This window comes from Manis javanica, chromosome 8 (assembly GCF_040802235.1).
Source record: "Manis javanica isolate MJ-LG chromosome 8, MJ_LKY, whole genome shotgun sequence".
Lineage (NCBI taxonomy): Eukaryota > Metazoa > Chordata > Mammalia > Pholidota > Manidae > Manis > Manis javanica.
The window spans coordinates 115283167-115307768 of record NC_133163.1 but is presented as its reverse complement, the minus strand read 5'-3'; the positions used below and the strand labels follow the sequence as shown (position 1 = coordinate 115307768).

The 24602-nt window shown below is 45.6% G+C and overlaps 1 protein-coding gene across 2 annotated transcripts in view; it reads right to left on the bottom strand.

Annotated features, from left to right (window-relative positions):
- MAP2K1 (mitogen-activated protein kinase kinase 1) overlaps nucleotides 1-24602 on the bottom strand; it is a 75658-nt gene that overhangs the window by 5731 nt on the left and 45325 nt on the right. For both annotated transcript variants that reach the window (XM_073212038.1, XM_073212039.1), the window contains exons 6-7: nucleotides 1887-2011; nucleotides 220-421 (exon numbers count right to left, since the gene is read on the bottom strand). In XM_073212038.1, coding sequence (XP_073068139.1) covers nucleotides 220-421; nucleotides 1887-2011 — 327 coding nt within the window. The remainder of the gene's footprint in view (nucleotides 1-219; nucleotides 422-1886; nucleotides 2012-24602) is intronic.

Genomic DNA, 24602 nt, shown 5'->3' with positions numbered 1-24602 from the left:
TAATGCTTATAAAGTGCAGTGCTGGGAACAGTAGGCAGTCAACAAAGGGAAGGAAGTTATTGGTAATAATTTCCAGCACCCCACCAGAGATCCCTGCTCTTCCTCCCAACCCGGGAAACCAAGTCTTGACAGAGTACAGAGAATCCCTCTAGAAACCCCCAGCAGTGAGGACCACCCTCCCCTCCACAGTCCAAGATGGGGCCAAAGCAGGCCACTCACAGCTGAGGGGCCTTCCAGGGGTCCTTGGCCTGGGTGGTGTCTCAGCCGCATCTCCTTCCACCTGGCACCCAAACATGAGCTCCAGCTCCTTGGCATCTGGAGGAGGAATGGGATACCTCCCAACCGCCATCTCAACCAGAGAGAGCCCCATGCTCCAGATGTCTGACTGCACCGAGTAGTGAGTCCCCTGGAGTCTTTCTGGCTATAGGAAAGACGGACACAGTCATGACCACCTGTGAGCTGATCTGAGCCCATGCAGAAGAGGGGTGAGCAAGTCCCCACGGACGCCCAGGGGGAGGCCTCACTCGCAGTGCAGGAGAGTGGGCTGCCCTGCTCGCCCCTGACCCTGGGTCGGCTGAAGCACTTGATCTTCTTCTGCTCTTCCCTCTCAAGAGCTCTCATTCTGTTTCAAGATCTCTACTAACTTCCATTTGCCTTCTCACCTGTCCCCAAATACCATGTTTACCAAATTCTAGCTGGCTCCATGCTCTGACCCCTCCTCACTGCTCTGTCTCCCCTGAACTAACAGTGTCCAACCCCGGATGCCCCTTTAGCTGGGGTTCCAGCTTTGCCCAGCCTGGTCACTGCCTTGCATTTGCAGGGCAGCTTGTCCAAAGTCCAGCATGACAGGCTCATCTTGTTACCTGAGTCTGAAAACGAAGCTTTTGGAACATGGGTCAGGAATGAAGTATCCAGTGGGTAGAAAGGATACTGGCCTTGAGAGGAAAGTGAGGTTCTATGATCAGCTCTGTCACTGACCCACTGACCATCCTTGGAGAACATGGAATGGTAGAAAAGGCAAAGGATCTGAGGCCAGGAGACCTGGGTTCAAGCCCAACTCAAGCTACATGATCCTGAGCCTCAGTTTCCTCATCTATAAAATGGAGCTGGTAACAACCTAACAAAATACCTATGCTACTTATTACTAGGGTTATTGAGAAGGTCCAATAAAATGAAAATGTATGTTAAATGTTGCAAAATGCTATGCAAATGTGAGTTGTTACTGGTGGGAAGAGTCAAAGAGAGATTAAAGTATGTAGTAGTATATACAAAGCATTATTTTTATTGAGCATTAACTGAAATATGTACTTCAAGAACCCTACAAAAACTTTTTATTCTGAGCATTGTATATTTATTCAGACAACAAATTCATTTCTCCCATAGGATTTTTCACTAACCCCAACACTACCATTTTGGAACTGACCACATAACCACAAAAATCCAAACCACTAAACCCTGTAAGTCCCAGGGCCTTATTATCGGTCCGTGGCCTGCTGATTTTGAACTTAGCAGATGAGTGGCCCTGAGTTGGCAGCTGGGGGGCCCAGGATGTTTGCTCAGTTTTTAGACATTTAGGGAAGCTGAATGGATTTCATGTTTCTTGAAACTGTGGGTCACTGGGGGAAGGGGAAGAGAGAGATGCGGGTCAGGACCCGGTGAGTGATGTTGACAGGGGCTAGAGTGGCAGTGAGGGTAGGGAGCAGGCAAGAAGGAATGAGGATGTGGGCATGACCTTCCATAAAGGGAGGCCTACAGCGGCTGCCCAATCCAACCAAAGAGGCAGGCATCCCCCAGCACAAGGTTCTGGCTCCACCAGGGAAGGCACCCCCTCGGCTCCTCCTCCTGACCAGTCAAGAAGCTCAAGAAACAGTATCTGCTATTCATACCGACATGTAGGACCTTGTGCCCACGAAAGAGTTGGCCATGGAGTCGATGAGCTGCCCGCTGACCCCAAAGTCACAGAGCTTGATCTCCCCACGGGAGTTCACTAGGATGTTGGAAGGCTTGACATCTGCCGGAGAGAGAACAGAGAAAAGTGGGGATTGGCACACGTAGGCTGGGGGGGTAGGTGGAGGTTGGTCACTCTACAGATACAGCCCTGACCATGAGTCCCAGGACCTACCCCTGCCCCCATCACAGCGCCAGCCCTGGGCTGCACACCCGGACCCCTTACGCCCCCTTGTTCAGGGTTCTAGAAAGGACTGCAAGGAGAGGAAAGGACAAGCTGCTGTAGAAGCAGGACTGAAGTCAGTGGATTTCCACTCTTTGAGAATTCAGTCTTGGCCAGATGACCCACAGGAAAGTCAATTATCTTGCATAATCAAGATTTAAACTCTGCTGCTTCAGGACTAGCCGTCACCAAAGGGGAGGGGTTGGCGAAAGGGGTGGGGAGGATGTGTGGGGAGGGAGGGAGAAGGGGACTAAAGGGCACTATAATCAGCACACATAATATAGGTAGGTCACGGGGGAGGCAGTACAGAACAGAGAACACAAGTGGTGATGCTATCGCACCTTAGTACCCTGAGGGACAGTGACTGCAATGGGGTGTTTGTGGGGGGACTTGATAATATGGGTGAATGTTGAAACCACAATGTTGCTCATGTGAAACCTTCATAAGATTGTATCAATGATACCTTAGTAAAAAAAAAGTTTGTTGCTGCAACCACCTTGACTGGCAGGACACAATATCTATAGTTGAATCATAAGGGAAGAAAAACACAAGTCCTGTTTGCTCGCTGAAGCTACAGACCAAAGACAAGGGGAATGGGACGGAGGCATGCATTCCTGTTCCTGACCTCGGGACCAAGCCCAGAGCATGTGAGTGTTAGGAATATGTGCCGCTGGGGTTGGGAGCTGACTTATGATCTCTTTCACTGCAGTCATTTCCCTAAGGGCCTTCACAGCTATACCGACCTTAGTCAAGAAACAGTCCCTTGCTGCCTGGGGCCAGAGAACTAGAGAGGCCTGAAAGCTGGTCCTCAGAGTCCAGGCAGTGCCCCCAGCAGCCCATCCCCCTTCCCTTCACTCAGACCCTCTCCACGTCCTGTCCCAGCTACTAATCCCCTGGCCTTTCCCTTTGCAAAGGTTTTTCTCCTGCTGTCTCCTCTGATTCAAACTGCTCTGTAATGTGGGCAGAGTACAAATATTCTCATTTACAGATGGGAAAACTGAGGCTGGGACTTGGTAAAAGTCCCCAGGCCAGGGTTTTGTGGGCAGACATCAGCAAACAATGAGAACCACACAAGAGCAGACCATATCCAGGGGCAAAATCATACACTGTGGCAGAGAATCTTTGGCAGAAGTAATATAGACACTGTAAAGAATTTCTCAAGAATTAGAGGGAAAAAAACCAAATCCCCAGAATTCCAACCTACCAAAACCACTACTACTATTATTTTTCCATTCAATATTTTCATATGAATGCATTCATTTATTCTTAAACAGATTCTAATGGATCTATTTAAGTATCTTTCCAAGAGGAAACTGAAAAAAAAAAACAATCACTCTCTCCTATCCCAGTCCTTCCCCTGCCCACCTCCTCCCAGGGGAAGGGCTCACCATACACCCCCTGGGTGGGGTGGGAACCACAACCACAGCCCCCCAGCCAGCTCTAGATTCCCTCTACCCACCATCAGCTCTGCTGGGCAGGGAGCTGTCAGCCTTACCACTGAAACTGCAGAGCCAGGATGATACCTGACACACACAAGCCGCTCCAAACGCTTGTGAATCAATGGATGTGAACTCACTGTGTGCAAAGGCATGCCCTCAGAGCCACTGGTGTGGTCTTTCTAATCTTTCGTCCGGTTACAGGACTTGAGACCTTTCCAAACCCCTTGGCAACCCACACCCCCCACACACCCGTATCTCGTACATACAGACCTCCAGAACATAAGCATGTGAAGTAGCCTCCTAGACAATATGGCTCCTCCCTCCCCTTCATAGTGGACAAGAAAAGTCTAAGGCCCAAACTTCTCTGCGGTCACATGGCAAAAACTGGGTAAAGCCGGACTCAGAACTCAGACCTCCTGATGCCTAGCCCTGTCCCCTCCCCACCACTGTGCCACTTTACTCAACTGTTTCACTCATCCACCTAACATTCGCTGAGCACTTACTACATGCCAGGCGCCATGCAGGCAACAGGGAGAGAAGGACAAGCAAACTGATTAAGCTCCCACCAACACGAAGCTTACATTTTTGTATGACGAGACAGACAAAAACAAACCAATGTGTAATGTCAGGTGGTCTTAAGTGCCACGAAGAAAACAGAAATAAAACCAAGCAGAGCACAGACAATGGGGGGGCGCTGCAGTGACAGGTGATGAGGGGGGGCCTCTGTGCAGTGATGATGCCTGAGCCAAGACCCGCACAAGTCGAGGGAATGTCATGCGGCCTCCTGGGGAATCCTTTCAAACACGTGGGGAGATTACAAACTTGAGGAGAACAGGGACTAACTTTTCTTCTGTTTCTTTCTCAAGCCTAGTACGAGGACAGGCTCCTACAGACACTTCCAAGGAGCCACAAGTCCTCATCTCCACAGTGCTGTGGTCCTTCTCAGAAGACAGATGCCTGACCCCTGGAGGTCAGCATTCAGTGTGGGGATGGTGATGCTGAGTAACAAGACAGAACAGAGGAGTGGGGCGAGTGATGGTGCTTGCAGGGCCTGGCGGGGCAAGCACATGGGGGTCTCTCTGACGTGAGCCTCTCCTCACACTTCCCACCAAATGCCACTGCCTTTCAGCCCTGGGCTTGGGCCACCAAGCCCTCATCTTCCAAATGTTCCCAAGAGCTGTCAAACCTTTAGAGCAAAAGAGCAGAACTGGCTAAAGAGACAGGAGACCTGCATTCAATCCTCACCCTGCCACCTGCCCCACAAGCGGCCTTGAGCACGTCACTCTCACTCTGCTGCTCTGGTCTGGCCTGCCCATCAGGAAACTGCGGATGATAATCACAGTTCTTGCAACCTCACCAAATGGAGAGCAGGTCCTAAGAATCTAATTAGGCCTAGAATCTAACGAAGTGTGGGCGTGTAAACAGCACACATGTTACAGGAACAAAATGAATGACAAGTTCACAGCACCAGACACCCCTGCTCCCCGACAGGAGCAGCCCCTCCCCAGGCCCGGGTGCCCTCCTCTGCTGGCTCAGACATTCCTCTCCAGGCTGCAGCTGCTGCTCAGGAGCTACTGCACTGCCTCTGTAACTGTCCTTGTATCTGATTTCTATTCACATGGCAAGCAAACCTCCCTTTTTTAAAAACTTATGTAACACCACTTTCCTCCTCCCTGGCTGTCAGTTCTTGCCTTCCCCACCCACCCCAGGGAACGAGGCTGCCTGGGAAGCTGCAGAGATCCATGGCACAGAGGGTCAGAAGGAAACCCCATGGGGTTTTTCCCTGCTTGGACCACATCTGTCCTGGGAGCCAGATGGACGACACGCGGCCCTCCTGGTGACCTGGGAGACCAGACGAGGAGTTGGAGACCTGAGCACTCTAAATCACTCAACTCCAGAGCCTGTGGCTGAAGCAGCCAGGCTGGGATGTGCTCCTGCCTGGCAGCCTCAGCCAAATCAGGCTCTTCTCTGGGGGCAGAAAGAGATTCAAGCCAGACACGGCAAGAGATTGTTTCCTCCTACTGTAGCATTAAGCATTTGCTTTCCACGATCACCAGCCCTCCCTGCCCCCTGCTCCTCCCTGTCCCCGGTCTCTTCTGCCCCCACCGCCTTCTGCAGAGCAGCCAGCACTCCTCCAGTGGGTCAGCCCAAGCACAGAATCTGCAGTCGGAGCCCCTCAGTCTGGCTTCCCAAGCCATTCACAGCTCCCTCCTGGCCTCTCCAACTTCTTGTTGCAACATATCTCCAAGTCCACCTCTCCCAGAGCAGCTGGCCCACCCCTGTAACCGTGCTGGTCCTCACATCTAGAACACCCTCCTTTCCCACTCATCCTCTCACTTCTGCTTCTAGGTGTCGCGTTCTCCTGAGTCCCCTTCCCAACGTGGAATACTGCTCTGCTCCTGGAGCCCTGGGATGTCCAATCAGGCTTCCTCCCACTTCTTTCCTAGCAGCAACCTCAAACACTGTTCAAATCACAGGCCCAGGCCCTGTACCCCCTGAGGCCTTCTCCAGGCCTTGGGTTCTCTTTCTGAGCCTGCAGTATCAAGAGGGTGAGGCAGTCCCAGCGCCTGGCAGGCCACGTTGCATTCTGGAGGAAGCATCTACCATCCACTAGGCTTCCAGGCTGACAAGATTCCCCAGGAGACCTCTAAGGTGCTGCGGTTTTATGCCCTGATCCTGCTCAGTCCCTGCAACAATGAGGATGGGTGAACCCTCCTTCAAAAACAAACAAGGACATAAAAAACCCTAAAGACTCCACTCCAAAACTACTAGAACGAATATCTGAATTCAGCAAAGTTGCAGGATACAAAATTAATACACAGAAATCTGTCGGTTCCTATACACTAATGATGAACTAGCAGAAAGAGAAATCAGGAAAATAATTCCATTTACAATTGGATCAAAAATAATAAAATACCTGGGAATAAACATAACCAAGGAAGTGAAAGACCTATACCCTGAAAACTACAAGACATTCTTAAGAGAAATTAAAGAGGACACTAATAAATGGAAACTCATCCCATGCTCTTGGCTAGGAAGAATTAATATTGTCAAAATGGCCATCCTGCCTAAGGCAATCTACAGATTCAATGCAATCCCTATCAAAATACCAACAGCATTCTTCAACAAACTGGAACGAATAGTTCTAAAATTCATATGGAACCACAAAAGACCCTGAAAAGCCAAAGCAATCCTGAGAAGGAAGAATAAAGAAGGCGAGGTCTCGCTTCCAAACTTCAAGCTCTACTACAAAGCCACAGCAATCAAGACAATTTAGTACTGACACAAGAACAGACCCAGAGACCACTGGAACAGAATAGAGAGTCCCGATATTAACCCAGACATATATGTTCAATTAATATACGATAAAGGAGCCATGGACATACAATGGGGAAATGACAGCCTCTTTAGCAGCTGGTGCTGGCAAAACTGGACAGCTACATGTAAGAGAATGAAACTGGATCACTGTCTAACCCCATACACAAAAGTAAATTCGAAATGTAAGTTATGAAACCATAAAACTCTTAGAAAAAAACGTAGGCAAAAATCTCTTGGACATAAACATGAGCAACTTCTTCATGAACATATCTCCCCATGCAAGGGAAACAAAAGAAAAAATGAACAAGTGGGACTATATCAAGCTGAAAAGCTTCTGTACAGCAAAGGACACCATTAATAGAACAAAAAGGTACCCTACAGTATGGGAGAATATATTCATAAATGACAGATCCGATAAAGGGTTGACATCCAAAATATATAAAGAGCTCACACACCTCAACAAACAAAAAGCAAATAATCCAATTAAAGAATGGGCAGAGGAGCTGAACAGACAGTTCTCCAAAGAAGAAATTCAGATGCCCAACAGGCACATGAGAAGATGCTCCACATCACTTGTCATCAGAGAAATGCAAACTAAAACCACAATGAGGGAATCACCTCACACCAGTAAGGATCACCATGCAAAAGACAAACAACAACAAATGTAGGTGAGGTTGTGGAGTAAGGGGAACCCTCCTACACTGCTGGGGGGAATGTAAATTAGTTCAACCATTGTGGAAAGCAGTATGGAGGTTCCTCAAAAAGCTCAAAATAGAAATACCATTTGACCCAGGAATCCCACTTCTAGGACTTTACCCTAAGAATGCAGCAGCCCAGTTTGAAAAAGACATATGCACCCTTATGTTTATCACAGCACTATTTACAATAGCCAAGATATGGAAGCAACCTAAGTGTCCATCAGTAGATGAATGGATAAAGAAGATGTGGTGCATATACACAATGGAATATTATTCAGCCATAAGAAGAAAACAGATCCTACCATTTGCAACAACATGGATGGAGCTAGAGGGTATTATGCTCAGGGAAATAAGCCAGGCGGAGAAAGACAAGTACCAAATGATTTCACTCATATGTGGAGTATAAGAACAAAGAAAAACTGAAGGGACAAAACAGCAGCTGGATCAAGAACCCAAGAATGGACTAACAGTTACCAAAGGGAAAGGGACTGGGGAGGATGGGAGGGAAGGGAGGGATATGGGGGGGAAGGGGGCATCACGATTAGCATGTATAATGTGGGGGGGGGCACGGGGAGGGCTGTGCAACACAGAGAAGACAAGTAGTGACTCTACAGTATCTTACTACGCTGCTGGACAGTGACTGTAATAGGGGTTGTGGGAGGCACTTGATAAAGGGGGGAACCTAGTAAACATAATGTTGCTCATGTAATTGTAGATTAATGATTCCAAAAGGAAAAGAAAAAAACAAACAAGGAGGTTTGATGAAAAACTAAATGAGAAGAAGTATTTTCTTCTCTGACATTTTGTCCTCAAAATAACCACAGGTCAAAGCCTCCTGATTTTCCCCCCAAGAATACGTGATTTTAACTTCTGAGTGTTTTCCATCACCCTAAAGCAAGGGGTTTGGATTAAACAACTCAGCAGGTCATTTGCTTATTCTATAAATACCTATAGAATGCCTGCACTGAGCTATGAGTAAAAAGGACACAGTCCCTTGACCCTGTCCCAAGGCTGATAACCACTAAGGGAGACAGAATCCAACAGAAAACAAGAACATGTGCATACGTGCAGGATGGTAAGGGCAAAGAGAGAGACACGTCAGGGCACTGTGGACTCAGATACTCTAAATTCTTCCAACCAGCCAGAATAGATGCCAGCCTGACTAGCTGGTAAGGCCCTTAGCAACAGATGAAGCAAGACAAGTATGAGCCCCCCAACCCCAGGTGCCATGTTGGAGTCTGTTTGGTTTAGGCTAATATTACAAGAAGTTGCATTACGTATTGTAGGGTGGAAGGGAGGGAATGCAACATGAAAGAGGGTAGAACATGGAGGAACACCAGGCAGAGAAGCAGGGGAGGAAATGGGGAGCACAACTGAACAGAAGAGGTAGAGGGAAGGAATGAGAGCCCCAGAGAAGCTAAGTGACACCTGGAAACCAGACTCACTCATCTGTGACGAAGGCTGAATCCAAAAGTAAGACATAAATGCTAAAGAAAAAAAAGGCAAATAAGATATGAGATTTTTAAACGGTAACTTTAGGTTCCAAATGGCCTCTTCTTAGCAACCCTGGTGGAGCCTTAATAACCCTTCTCTAAAGATGAAGAAATGGATGAAAATGTAGCTCACCCTGGTAAATCAAGTTAACATTCTCCACAGAGCCACAGTCAGTTATTCATGGCCTTGAGGAGCTAACTAAACAGCAAAGATAATTAACATTCAGAGACAAGCTCAAACCCTTCTATTAGCCATGACCTGTCACCTCTTTTTCCCATCCGCTCTTCCTCAAGAGCATTGAAAAGAGCCTCCAGCCCACCTCCAACCCCCCAAGCAAAGGAGAAGGGATGCAGCGGAAAGCCTAGGGGTGGGAGGCAGGGTGCAGACCAGCCCCACCCACCTAGGAGGACGCTGCCACAGCCTGGGTCATAACAACTCAGACTCTTGATTATCCAGAGATAATCTGAGTCTAGACAAATTGTAAACCACAGTGAGTTGTTCTCCAAGGTTTCAGAAAAGCCATTATTATTAAGTTGAGCGCAAAGGGGGTCAAAAGGCACAAATTTCCAGTTATAAGTACTGGGATGTATATACAGCAAAGAGACTACAGTTAACAATACTGTGCTGTATATCTGAAAGTCACTAACAGTAAATCTCAAAAATTTCCATCACAAGAAAAAAAAATTGTAACTGTGGTGATAGACATTAACTAGACTTACTATGGTGATCATTTCACAATCTGCACATCTATCAAATCATCCTGCTGCGCTCCTACAACTAACACTCTAGCCTCTGCCTTTAGCTCACAGTGTACAGTTTTCAGGCTGTGGTTGGGGCAGGGGGGTCACTCACATGATGGATGTAATAAGCTTTATCTGAGGATAGGATCTAATTTAGGGTAGGTTGAAATCCTTGAAATCTGGCTCTGAGAGAAAATAAATCTCTGCTCCGCTTTAGTGGGTGAGCGCTTCCTTCTCAGCTCTGGCTCATTATCCTCCGTGAAGGAACCAGAGGTTGTTTCCACCTCCTCCCGATTAACAACTGAGTTCAAAACGGAAGGGAACTTCTGGAGCAAGTGTGCCAAATCCTAACAAGCAGCTATTTTTGATCTCTCTCCACTCTTTGCAACCAAGTCTTCCAACTGCATTTAAATTTCTTTCCCCCTCCTAAGGTTCATTAGTTTTGAAATGCTTTCATTCTCTACCCTTCTGTGTCCCCTCTACAAATTCAGAGCTCATCTCCTTACCCAAAAGGCTCACAAATGTCAACAATTCAACATGAGATGAATTGTTCACCAGTTCAGAATTTGGTTTTCATTGACACAAAAAAATTTTTTAAATGGCCAAGAATTTTAAAATAAGATGTAAATGGAAGCCACAGCAAAAGGTATGGGGTTACACTGAAGAGACAGAGAGGGAAAGGAAAGGAAAAGGGGGCAGTAAAGGGAAAAGCTGATTCTGGGTTTCCTGGTTTCTCATTTCTAATGGCCCCATAATAATTTGGCAGAGCAGCCCCATTTTACAGATAGGAAATGAGGACCCAAGTAGAAGTCCTTTGCCAAAGATCCCAAAGTAACTTTTCCCGTAAAGAACCTGCCTTCCAGCAAGTATTTCCCCTTCCAGGCAATCTGCACTACTTCAGAGGACAAGCAGCAGGCAGCCCCTTGCAAAGCCCATCAGCCCCCTGCAGGCAGAAGAACCACGTGGCCTACCTGCATACTTACCATTTGCAATTCAGAAAGGGAAATGAGTTCCCTGGTTTGTTCTGCTGAAGGCTAATTTTGCTCCGCAAGAAGAGAGCAAAAAAACAACAGAGAAAGGAAAGGAAGAGATAGGCCAGAGATGTTCATTTTTAAATGGAGAGAGAATTTCAAGTCACTCACAGTACTTACGGTGACCCAGCCCCACCAGTGAGGCATCCCCACTTGCGCCTGGGTCACTGCATGATGACCAGAGAAGTTGGGAAAGGAGGTCAACAGGTCGCTCGCCCGTCATTCCTAGCTTAGCCCCTAAAGGAAAGCACTCAGAAGGCTGAGTTTGCTGATTTAAGGACAAATGAAAGCCAAATGGAATGGGCATGCCTCAGGTGGCCCACTGAGAACCCTGCCCACTACACACCCTCCTCGGGAAACATGCTCCTCCCTCACTCCAACCGACTGCTTCAGGCAGCCACTGCCAGTGGGCAGGCCCCTGACCGAGGCGGGCCACTCTCAGTCCCCTCTCCCCACACCACGGAGCCCCCAGAAGCACCGGGCGCAGGCCTGTGTCGACCTAATCAGAGGCCTTCCTCAGGATTTTCCAGCAGAAGCTGAGAAAGGCTTCTCCTCCTTTGCTAATGAGACGAAAGCCAGAGGCAACGGTTCCCAGGTGGCAGAGACGGCTGGCCTGAGAGAAGAGAAACAGCCCACTAAAGAGTCTTTCCTGACTACTCTTAGTTAAGTGTAACAGCTAATAACACTGAGTTCCTGGACACAATAACCCCTCAGGCCAGCTGCATTATCCTTCCTGGGGTTGGGTTAGCTAAGCCAGAAAACCAAAATCTCTTTTATTGTTTGAGCAAATTCATGTTCACTAAAAACAAAGAATCCTTAATATGCACTGGTTTTTATCATCAATTGGCATAAAAAACTACACTATTAAGTAGGCATATAGTGTGATGTGGAAATGGCACTACCAACTCTACAACTTCAAAGTCTGAGTCCTGGCTGCACCACTCACCAGCTGTGTGACCCCGGCCAAGTCACAGGGGCCTCTCTAAGCCTGTTCCCTCAGCTGTCGGATAGGAATAGTGATTCCCACATGATGGCACTTGGCAGGTACTAAGTGCTCAACAAACTGGAAGTACTGTGCGTGTGCACAGAATCTAGAGTTCAGTGGCTCTGGAAGCTTAGAAGAAAAATAAAAGCTAAAATTTGAGAAAAAGCATAGTAAGATAAAGAATCAGGTCCTGCTCCGTCTGGTTCCTATCGATGCTCCAAAAGGACTGCATGTTCCCCGTTTACCCCTTGCATGTTGTGTGTCTGAATCATCTGCTCTTGCTCTTTGTTCATATATGACCTACCATCCTTTCAGTCTTATTGTTTGTGGGAAAGGAAAGGAGAGAGGGCTCCCTAACTCAAAAGTATCGCCTTAATTAACCTCTTTACCTGTACACAGACGGAGCCCCACCAACCATCTGCACCGTGTAGGCTTTGCTAGGATACCCAGAGACTTGGGCTGAGAGGGTCAAGCTGAGTCTGCGCTGTGCCTGGGATGAACCTGATCACCACTGGGAGCTTGGGGGACAGTGGGAGGGCAGAGAAGCAGAGAAAACCAAGTGCAGAAGATGCAGGACAAAACAGCCTAAAGTAAAGAGAGGCCGGGACTCCAGTGGCCTTCCAACCCTGTCCTGTCTCTTTCTGAGCACTGGCTACATCTGCCCCTTGTGTTCCCCCAGGCCCCATGGGTCCTTGTAAGGAAGTCCTCTGTCTGTTTACACGGACTCAAATTGATTTCTATTACTTGTAACAAGAGACCTCATTGAAAGAACAACCAGCTCCCACCTTCTCTGTGAAGCCGCCCCAGACCACTCAACAGCCACAAGTCTCCCTTCTCCTTGGAACTCTGCAGCTTAATTTTTTCTCTGAAAAAGTCAATTCACAAAAGTAGAGAGTGTAACCATATACCCATTCCCCAGCTTCAGCAATTATTTACTTATTGCTGATCTTGCTTTATCCATAACCCTCAGCTTTTTCCTTGCAGGGTGGTAGGGAACAGAGTATTTTAAGGCAGATCCCAGACCTTATGTCAATTCTCCCCTGCATCTTACATTCAAATATTAAGGTATAATCTTGACTCTCCAACCAGGACTAGAAGCTTCTTAGGAGCCCAGCATATGCTCAGCGAGCTTTTAAATGCCGTGACTTTGATGGTGTTACAAAGTTGGGGTCTGAAAGTTTCATCTGATCTTCAGGTCCGTTCCAGGAGATAGAGAAGAAGAGAGAGTACCTCTGAGTGAATACGGAAAGCAGGGCTCAGAGATGATGAGGGACTCTGCCAGGGTCACTCAGGGTGCTGATGGCTGAGTGGAAGGAACCTTCCACAATGTTCTGTCAGAAGCCAGGAGGGAGAAGGGAGAGGAAGGCAGTGGCTGAGGCCACTTGGTGGGCGGCAGCTTTCTGGGGACTCTGCCTGCCACTGCCACCCAGTGACCGCACTGCACACACCTCACAGGTGGTGAGCACTTACCTCCAGTGAGAAATTTTGAAATGTGTTGTTTCCAAATGGAAAAGTAAATTCCCACATCTGGTTCTAATTAATTGTATCAAGCCTAATGCTGGTTCCCCCCTTAGGCTGAGATGTGCCGCTAGGCTCTACGCTGCCACTCTGTGGTGTTGGGCACTGTGGGCTCGGCTCCATCTTGCCTGGGAGGTGGGCGATGAACGCTGCCCCTGTTTGTTCACCAGACTTCCAGATCAAACCAGCTCTCCTGGGTTTTAGTCCTCCACAGGAAGTTTTCTGTAACTGAGGAGAGGGGAGACCCAGCCCAGGTTGCCCTCAGAAAGCAGGCTTTGGGATGTGGGAGGGAGCAGTGCAGCTCTCCGGGCGATCCTCTTGGCCTGGGGTAGCAGGGCCTGTCCTAAAGGTCTCAGGTACTGACTTGGGGCACAACCTTGGGCCAGGCTCTGTTCAACCTGTGGCCTCCCACCTGGGCTCCTCCCTTCACATCTATCCCTGGCAGCGCCCGCCCTTTGCTCTCCAGGGGCTTCCCAGAATAAAGCCTGACTGCATGTCCCCTTCCTGTCCCCTCCTCTCCCTTCACTCGGTCCCTGTCCTGACTCAGACCCACGTTCTCTCTTCCTGGGCCATGGCAACAGCCTCCTCACGGATCCCTCTCTCCTCTCCTGCTCATCCTGGCCACAGCAGGCAGGTCCTCCCCCTCCAGCACAGCTTGCCTTGCTCCCCTGTGCAGGAGGGGTCCTCTGCTTCCCACTGCCTGGCAAAACCCAGGTCAGGTCCTGAGCATGGCAGTGAAGACCCTCTTCAGTTGCTTCAGCTCTTCCCTCCTCAGCTCCCACCACTTGCCATCAGGAATCCTTTGTTCTACACAACTGGAATGAACAAAGCCGCTCTTTCCTGTTAAGGACATACCGGTGTTTTCCTGCCTCTGTGTCCTGACTCATGTTTCCCTCTACCTGGAATTCCTTTTCCCGACATTGCCACATGTAAACTCCTCCCTGTGCTTCAAAGCTCGGCACAAGCACCACCTCCTCCTGGATGCTTCCCTGAAGGGATCCGAGGACACGCTCTCTCCCTCCAGCGTCCCATCTGCGTCGTTTGAAGAGCTAAGAGACAAACTCATCTGGAACCATAATCCACTGCTGTGGGTCTAGCAGCTGAGGTAATTTTAGCGAGAACGTGACTCACACTTCTAACCTAGAGACAAGCATGCTGGATTCTAGCTACTGATTAGCCACTCTTGGTTTCTCTCCATCTGGAAGGTGCAGCAGTCTAGACAGAGTCCAAAGGAATCAGTTCACCCTACAAATCCACTGCCCCCTTGAGGCTGGGGAAAGAGACTGGGGGACAAAGGAAGCAGAGGTGCGGCCAGGGCCAGTTCCCTGACACCATGGGCAACCTGCAGATGGAGACACAGCAACACACAGACAGGAACTGTGCTCAGGACAGACACCTGTGTGGAGCCGCAGGGGCCAGCCTGACCGCCACTCAGGGAAGCCTGGCCGACACCAGAAAAGGCCCAGCAGTCGGGGACAGTGCCTGCACGGGTCATAGAAGCCACTCAAAAACTCATTAGGTGTGAGTCTGCTACAAACAGCTGTAAAACAACAACAAAATGAAAACAATCTTAGGCCACTTCAGATCTTGCCTACTGGTGCCAACAGCAAGTCTGACTGGCATGCAAAGAATTAAGAAATCCTGCCTGTAGCTGAGGACCCAGTTCCTCCGAAGACTATTGCTAGAACACCCTCAAGGTACTTGGGAGACCCCCATACGACACTGTGTCTCCTCAGAAGCCTTAACTCCTAAGGCCCTAAGAGCTTCCTGTTTTTACACAACTCTTTATTCTGAGCACCAAAGAACTCTACTGGAGCACATTCCAAGCAGGGTAACCCCATGGCATCAAGTACTCTAGCTCTGGATAGAGCCATCACTGGCGGCCCCAGTTAGTCTCATTACGCATCCCCTCAAAAACCTAGGCTGCCTTTCTCAGCATGCTGCAGGCCCAGGCTACTAATTCAACCCTGGCCATGAAGGTCGGGCAGCTTACACACTCCTGCAGCTGATACAAGGAAAAGAAAAACAAGTAGAGGCATAATTTGAAACTGTCCTTAGTATTTACTGACCTTCATCAGCAACTCCTAGGCAGAAATAATTCACAGACTAAACTGTATAAACTCCCTATTGATCTAAATTACATAATGCTTCCTCAGGGTCTTGATCAAAACAAGGCCTTGATAATAGGCAAGAAGAGTGGTGAGCTGGCAATGCAAACTACTGCTTTAAATACCAAGGAGCAGAGCTACATCCTAGGACCCCGTTTAACTCATAGCCAACTTGGGTCCACTTTGGATGAGCTGGACCTATAACTTCCTGCCATGGCAACTGGAAAGACTATACAGAATCCTTTGTGGCTAATTCCTTTCAGAGCTTCAGGGTAAGGGAAAAGCCCTCTCCCCTGTTTTAATGAAAACATCTATGTTTTCATAAAAAACTTAAAGTTTAATAAACTTAAAGCTAAGTTCTGTGCTTAAATTCTAAAGCTTCCTCAGTCAAGGGATTCTTCCTCCCCTTAAATCAGGGGTCAGGAAGCTTCTCCTGTAAAGGAACAGAGAGAAATATTTCTTCCTTGGAGGGCCACACAGTTGGTCTCTTTCACAAGCAACTATTCAACTTTGCCATTATAGCACAAAAGCAGCCACAGACAACACTTGAACAAGTAAGTGTGCCTGTGTTCCAATAAAACTTCATTTAGGGACACTGAAATTCAAATTCACACAATTATCACATCACAAAATTCTGAAAAACATTTTTTAGCTTACAGACCATACAAAAATAGGCAACAGGCCGCCAATATGCTCACCCTGCCTCCAATGCTTAATTAGGGTTTGATCTGCTAGCAGTTTTTGTCATTCTGACCTAATGCTTAATAGTATTTCTAGTGAAAAGAGGTTTTTTCCTGCCTAATGAGCTTTCAGCACCTGTTCCTCCCCCCAACTTCCAGTAAAACCCCTCTTTTCCATGTGGGGTATGCTCCCCCCTCAATAGCAAGTGTTTCTACTAGGGTATCAACTAAGAGGCCCCATCTACCTTGTCATGGAAATGGGCTTATAACCCAGGATGGCCAAAGAGACTACTAGCTCTAGTCCCCTGGACACAGCAATTGGTACATGAATGGGTGGGTACTCTAAGCAGAGCCAATCAGTGGTCCATGCACCGATCTGGATGCTGAGAGTAAGCAGAGCTCCTTCTCTGGAATAGGGGACCTAAGGACTAGACGCAGCTGGCACTAGTGACATCCAGGTTGTCCCCACAGAAAAACAGCTTGACCGAAAAGGAAGCCTACACCAGGAAGAGGAAAGCCAAGAGGGACCAGAATGCTGAGCCTGTCATCTCGACCTCCCAGCTATCCCTGTCTCCAGACCTCCTGGTAACCCAAGCCAATACAGTCCCTCTTTTGATTAATCCTGAGTTGGATTTCTGACACCAAAACCAAAGAAATCCTGACTAACTCTGTCACATCAAATTCTATTCGGAAGTTGGCGTGATTAAAGCATAAAAAAATGACACTGGTTGTGTTCCATCACGCATTCCGGTTATTTACAGTTATGTCTCTTTCCCCATTAGACTCTAAGCTCCTGGAGGACCTTCTGCATCATCTTTATGCCTTCTGTAGTTGATTCACCCAGTTCCTTGAACTTGGTACGTATGAGTATTTTACAAATATGCATTACTTTTATCGATAGGAAAGTGACTGTGAGGAGAAGGGCAAATAAATATAAAGGAACATGTGCATGTGTCTATCCATGACTAGTCACCAGAATGTTACCCAGAGACGTCAGAGAAAACTTACACTCCAGGGGATTTACAGATCTAAAACCTACCTGCTGGTCAACAGCTCACAAACCACATACACCAGGCTGAGCCACACAGACCGCTTCACCCTCTGAGCACCGAGGGGAAATAGAACACAATGTCTGTACAACACCAGGACAGATCACAGTGTACCCGTTCACCAAGGATGCAATCCAGGACACCTGGCCAGAGCTTCAGACAGCAGAGGTATCATCTGTTCATGTCCTGCCCAAGAAGTCCTTCTCCATGAGGGCAGAGCCAAATCCCTTCAGGAATGAGGGTGAGAACCTGCTTACCTCTAGGTTCTCATCAAGCATGGACATATTAGAAATGTAGGAAAGCTAGCCACATGCACACTCAAGGCAGTGTACCTCACTAGGACACACTTGCCCAGTCAAGGAAAGGTATTTGAAAAACTCCAAAGAGGTTACTTACTATCTAGCTGGAAAAACAGTACCTACATGGCACCTGAAAACAGTTGGTCTCCCCCAAATACCATCATGGTACTTCTTCTCACTTAAAAAGTAGCTTGTAAGTGCAGGGATGCCTGGTTTTGTACAGCTAACATAGTCCTAAGAGATGTTTCAATCAGATTGATGTAAGTTGCTTGCCTTTTGAAGATTCTTGAAAGATCTTGTAGTGAATGTTTTGAAAAAGCAAAGAACTGTCCCTGAGCAATTTGTGTCCTAAGTTATTTTTGTACATTAGTTATACTTAAGGCAGGGCATACCCAGAATCACTTTTAACCTAATAATTTAAAATCCTAAGTGTCCCCTCTGCACGCTGGAATAGGTAACAGGGTGCCAATGTGCCGCCAACACTCAGCAGGAGGGGATGAAGTCCCTTGATACATGCAAGACTGTTATGGGGGTGTATACTTCAGAGGCACTAACCCTGGGCCCCTCTGTGAGGGGACTGAGCATGCAGGCCACCCCGCAGTGAGGCTGAAAAGGGCCACCTGGCCCAGCGCCAGCAACCAGTGGTAGCCTGGACTAAGGGCAGCTACTTTTCTGCTGGCATGACCCAGCCTCCCAACCAGAGTAGCCTTGGTCCCTGTCCTGCCAAAGTCTGTGGGTTCAGCTGCTCAGAGGATTCTATGTACTTTCTAGGGGTCCTTCAAATGAATAAGTTTTGAGACACTTGAGTCGGGCTGGTTCCTGTTGCTGGCCTTTATGAAAACTTACTAATTCACCTGATAAGCAACAGCTAATATATATTAAGTGTCTACTGTATGCCAAGTGCTAGTCTAACTGCTTTGCAGGCATTATCTCAATCCTCACAACCCTCTAGGTAGGCTCAATTTCCTCCATCTTCCTGAGGTTTGAAGAAGTTAAATAACTTACCCAAGATTCGATAGTAAGTAGCACAGTCAGGATTTGAACCCTGACCTTGCATCACTGTGACAGAAGGGAAAAAAACTGGCCATAACATTTTGTAGTTCCTCCCAAAAAGAGAGAGTCTATGTCTCTACTTTTGAATCTTGGCTTGACCACACAACTTCCTATAACCAGCAGACATTAACAAGCCTGACCTAAAGAGAGGCTTAACCAGTGCTTGAGTATTGCGGGTTACCTTCTTTTACTCCTGAAACCCTAACACCATCATGGGAAGAAGCCACGGCTTTAGCCTCCCTGATTGACTGAAAACATGGGGAGAGAGACCCTGCCAACCCACTGAGTTGTAGAAAGTAATAAATTGTTGTTGTTTTAAAATCAATAAGTGTTGGGGTGTTTTACTGCACAGCAAAAGCTTTGATATAATCACTGAGATACTGCCAGCAAATCAGTATCAACAAAGAATAAATTAAAATATGAGGCAGAGAAAAATTTATTCTTGTTGTTCCCCAAGGACAAAAAGAGAAAAAAGTTTAAACTGCATCAGGAAAGAATATGTCTAGATCAGAGGAAAAACTTACTGGTGAGGAAGCCTAAAGATAGAGTCAGGGCGATTCTCCCTCTCTCTCTCTCTCAGGCTTCCAGAAATCATCCACTCATGTGCTTCCTGCTCAGGAATCAAGTTGTGCAAGAGGACCATTCCACAGGCCAGGCCTTACAATGAATTCTCTTAGGTTTCCAGAGAAGACCCACAAACACAAGAGTCTGAAAAGCTGGGCAGCCAGGCCAGGCCTGCCTGTACACACACTGTTCAATGGAGGGAAGTCCTTTTCCTGACCTCCCCTTCTGACCGGAGCAGGTAGTGAACTCTCCACCAAAAACATCTGTCTAAAGAGCTGCCTGGCTCACAAAACAGCTCTTCTTGCCAAAAAGCAGTAACTGATGGAGGCAGAAAAGAAATTCCTGGGAAAGTGGGGGCAGCACCAGGCAGCAGCGGAGAGCAAGCTAGTTACTCCAGGAATGAGCTGAAATCATCCTCTCTTTAGATGGGAAATAAGAGCTCCCCATCAAAAGCATGCAGCATGATATACAGAAGGCACATGGTAGAGAAAAAAACACAAGACTAGATTAATGACTATGTTCAGAGCCGGCAACATGGGCTTCTGACCCCCTTTCACTGTTGATTCCTGTGTGTTCTGACACAAGTTAATCACACGTCCACCACTCTAACAAACCTTTAAGGAAGAGCTATTCTCTGCTATTATGTTAGGGACTAGGGATGCAAAGGTGAATTAGTGATGTTCCCTGATTAGAAGAAACTCACAGACTAATGAGACATATAAACTCTCTGAGCTTTGGTTTCCACATCGGTAAAATAGGAAAAAATATACTAATATCAGGTTGTGGTGAACAATAAATGAAGTATCATAAAGCTCATATTACAGCCATTGGTACACAACAACTCCTCAATAAGCAGTGATCATTGTTACGTAAGAAAGGGATAGACACTGCTCCTCTGGCAGAATACAGACGCAGAGTGCTTAATCCACTTTGGGAACGGGGAGCAGGTTCATGGAGAAGCTTCTCATTAGAAGAGATGTGTGAGCTAAACAGTAACATCACTGTTAGTTAACATTAATGACCTATGAAGAAGATTTTAATTCTCACAACTATATGAAACAAGCATGGAATTTGCCGTTACTGCTTTTTGGCATGAATTACCTTGATTGTATAGATGAATAATAACTCAAGAGTTTATACACCCTGTATGTACGAGAGCTAGGATTTGAACTTTGGCTGATTCCCAAGCTTCATGTTGTACTTAAAAGAATGAGCAGACTTAGTCTGGCAAGGGTATGAGTCTGAGGGGGGTAGGGGGTGAGGACTGGAAAGTAAGCCTTCCCAGGAAAGGCAGTAATGTGAGCAAAGGTGAGAAAACACTGTGCAAAGGTACAGATCATAGAAGGAAATTAATCACACTGGGTCTCAGTTTCCTCACAAATTACATAAAGGAATAAGGAAGACAATTAGCATTTGTTAGGCCCTTCAGTGTGGAAACACTTTGCCAGTTGCTTTCCTTATGTAATTTCATGAATCCTCATATTGTATCCTCATAGCAACAGGATTCCATTTTATAGATGTAATGGCTTTGCTCTACCAGATCTTTCTACAACACTGACTTCATGGTTCCCTAAGTGAGATTACATATGTCATTTGCAGCCCTAGAACTGCTGCATGCTCAAGAAATGTTAATTCCCCCTCTCCTTTTAGCTACTCCTATTTCCTAGAAATTAATACACTAAACTAGTCTAGTCTAGACATGGAACTCAGATATCTGTAAAAAAAAAACACATAATATTACCATTTGACCCAGGAATTCCACTCCTAGGAATTTACCCTAAGAATGCAGCAGCCCAGTTTGAAAAAGACAGATGCACCCCTATGTTTATCGCAGCACTATTTACAATAGCCAAGATATGGAAGCAACCTAAGTGTCCATCGGTAGATGAATGGATAAAGAAGATGCGGTACATATACACAATGGAATATTATTCGGCTATAAGAAGAAAACAAATCCTACCATTTGCAACAACATGCATGGATGGAGGTAGAGGGTATTATGCTCAGTGAAATAAGCCAGGCAGAGACAGACAAGTATCAAATGATTTCATTCATCAGTGGAGTATAAGAACAAAGCAAAAACTGAAGGAACAAAACAGCAGCAGACTCACAGAACCCAAGAATGGACTGACAGTTACCAAAAGGAAAGGGACTGGGGAGGATGGGTGGGAAGGGAGGGAGAAGGGGAAAAGGGGGCATTACGATTATCACACATAATGTGGGTGGGGGTCACAGGAAAGGCAGTACAACACAGAGAAGACAAGTAGTGCTTCTATAGTATCTTCCTACACTGATGGACAGTGACTGTAATGGGGTTTGTGGGGGGGACTTGATAATGGGGGGAAATCTAGTAACCACAATGTTGCTCATGTAAGTGTATATTAATGATACCAAAAGAAAAAAAAACACATAATAAGGTCTTAATCCTGGAAAACTGCTCCCTCCTCAAGCCATACCACACCTTCTATTGATACTTTCTTAATTGTCATTAGAGAGAGGACAAAATGGTAGCAAGTACAGTTAGAAAGCAGAAGGCTTTCTATAGTTTTACATTTTAAATACATACTTAAGTATATACTTTGTTCATACTGTTGACAGACATTTGGGTTGTTTCTAGTTTTTAGCTATTACAAATAAAACTATGAACATTCATGTACAAGAGCTTGAATGGACATACGCTTTCGTTTCTTTAGGGAAAATCCTGGGAGTGAAAAGGCTGAATGCAGAGTAGGTATATGCTTAACATTTTATGAAACATAAGCTGTTTTCTGACATGATTCTACCATTTTATATTCCTACTAGCAGTGTCTGAGAGTTCTAGTTGCTCCATAATGTCAACATATGATTAGTCAATTTAGACATCTATTGGGTGTGTAGTGTTATCTCTTTGCAGTTTTAATTTACATTTCCCTAATAACTAATAATGTGGTGTATCTTTTCATGTGCTTATCTACCATTCACATATCTTCTCTAGAAAAGTGTTCAAATGTTTTACCCATGTTTTGAGCTGTTTATCTTTTTATTATTAAGTTGTAAGAGGTCTTTATATATTTGAGATAAGGTCCTTTCACATATATATGTGTTGCCAGTATTTTTCTGAGTCTGTGACTGGCCTTTTTCGCTTTTGTCATAGTGTCTTTTGAAAAGCAAATGTTTTTAATTTAGATGAAGTTCAATTTGTTGATTTTTCCTTCATAGTCTGTGCTTTTTGTGTCCCACTTACAAACTCTTTGCTAAAACACAGGTCACTGAGATAGTCTCCTCTTTTAGAAGTTATATAGTTTAACTCTTACAGTTTGACCTGCAATCCACTGAAAGTTAATTTTTGTATATGGTGTGAGGTAATAATAGGGGTTCATTTTTGTGCATATGGACATCCAATTGCTCCACCCACACTTCTTGAAAAGATTATTCTTCCCATATTGAACTACCTTGGAATCTTTGTCAAAACTCAATTGACTATAGCCTCAACAAACAAAAAGCAAATAACCCGATAAAAAAATGGGCAGAGGATATGAAGAGACACTTCTCCAAAGAAGAAATCCAGGTGGCCAGCAGACACATGAAAAGCTGCTCCACATCACTAATCACCAGGGAAATGCAAATTAAAACCACAATGACATATCACCTCACACCAGTAAGGATGGCCAGTATCGAAAAGACTAAGAATAACAGATGCTGGCGAGGATGCAGACAAAGGGGAACCCTCCTACACTGCTGGTGGGAATGTAAGCTAGTTCAACCATTGTGGAAAGCAATAGGGAGGTTCCTCAAAAAACTAAAAATAGAAATACCATTTGACCTCAGAATCCCACTCCTTAGAATTTACCCAAAGAATACAATTTCTCAGACTCAAAAAGACATATGCACCCCTATGTTTATCGCAGCACAATTTACAATAGCCAAGATATGGAAACAACCTAAGTGTCCATCAGTAGATGAATGGATAAAGAAGAGGTGGTACATATACACAATGGAATATTATTCAGCCATAAGAAGAAAACAAATCCGATCATTTGCAACAACATGGATGGAGCTGGAGGACATTATGCTCAGTGAAATAAGCCAGGCGGAGAAATACAAGTGCCAGATGATTTCCCTCATTTGTGGAGTATAACAACGAAGCCAAACCAAAGGAACAAAATAGCAGCAGACTCACAGACTCTAAGAAGGGACTAATGGTTGCCAAAGGGGAGGGGTGTGGGAGGGCAGGTGGGGAGGGAGGGAGAGGGGGATTGAGGGTATTATGTTTAGTACACATGGTGTCAGGGGTCAGGGCGAGAACAGTGTAGCACAGAGAAGGCAAACAGTTGCATCTTACACTGATGGACAGTGACTGCATTGGGGTATGGGTGGGGACTTGATAATAGGGGTGAATGTAGTAACCACATTGTTTTTTCATGTGAAACCTTCATAAGAGTATATATCAATAATACCTTAATAAAATATTTAAGTAAATAAATAAAAATTAAAAAAATTTTTAAATGGTAAAAAAAACCTCAATTGACTATATATGCATGTGTCTACTTCTGAATTCTTCTTTCTGTTTTATTTGATCTTTTATGTTAAATTTCTTAACAGTACAACATTCTATTGATTATTATAACTTTATAATCAAACTTAAAATCAGGAAATATAAGTTTCCCAGCTTCATTTTTCTTATTCAAAGTTGTTTCGGTTCTTCTCGGTCCTTTGCACTTTCATATAAATTTTAGACACAATTTATCAATTCTACAAAAAAGACTGCTGGGATTGTCAATGAATGGCTTTGAAACTATAGATCAACTAAAGCAAAACTGACACAGTATCAACACTGACAGTGATGGTGGTTGCCTAACAATGTGAATGTACTTAAATTTGCACACTTTTAATTTAAATGGTAAATTTCATGTATATTTTACAATTCTAAAGCTTTATTTTAAAAAACTATTTTAAAATTTGGAATCTATTATCTAATACATAGCAGCCCCATTGCACTCCACTCCTCAGCCCTCCTTACACCTGTCACTGTTACCACACTGCCACTGAAGGAACATGGTCAAAAACACTGTTTTCCTTTTTCCTTTCCTCTGGCTTTTTCCTCTTTTTTTTTTTTAATAAACTTTATTGAGATAAATAATTAATACACTATAAAATGCAGCCACTTTAATGGAAAGTTTGATTTTTGATAAATGCATATACCCATGTATCTACTAACACAATCAAGACAGAACATTTCCATCACAACAAAAAGTTCCCTCATGTCTCTGATGTTCATCTCTCCCTAGACCCTCACGGATACACAGGCAACCCCTGACCTACTTTCTGTCACTAGATCCACTGTTGTTTTCTCTATAGTTTTATATAAATGGAAACAGTTTGTACTGTTTTGTTTCAAGTTTTCATCAAGCATAAATATTTCTGAGATTCATCAAAATTACATGTATCAGTAGCCTCATTTTTTATTGCTGAGTAGG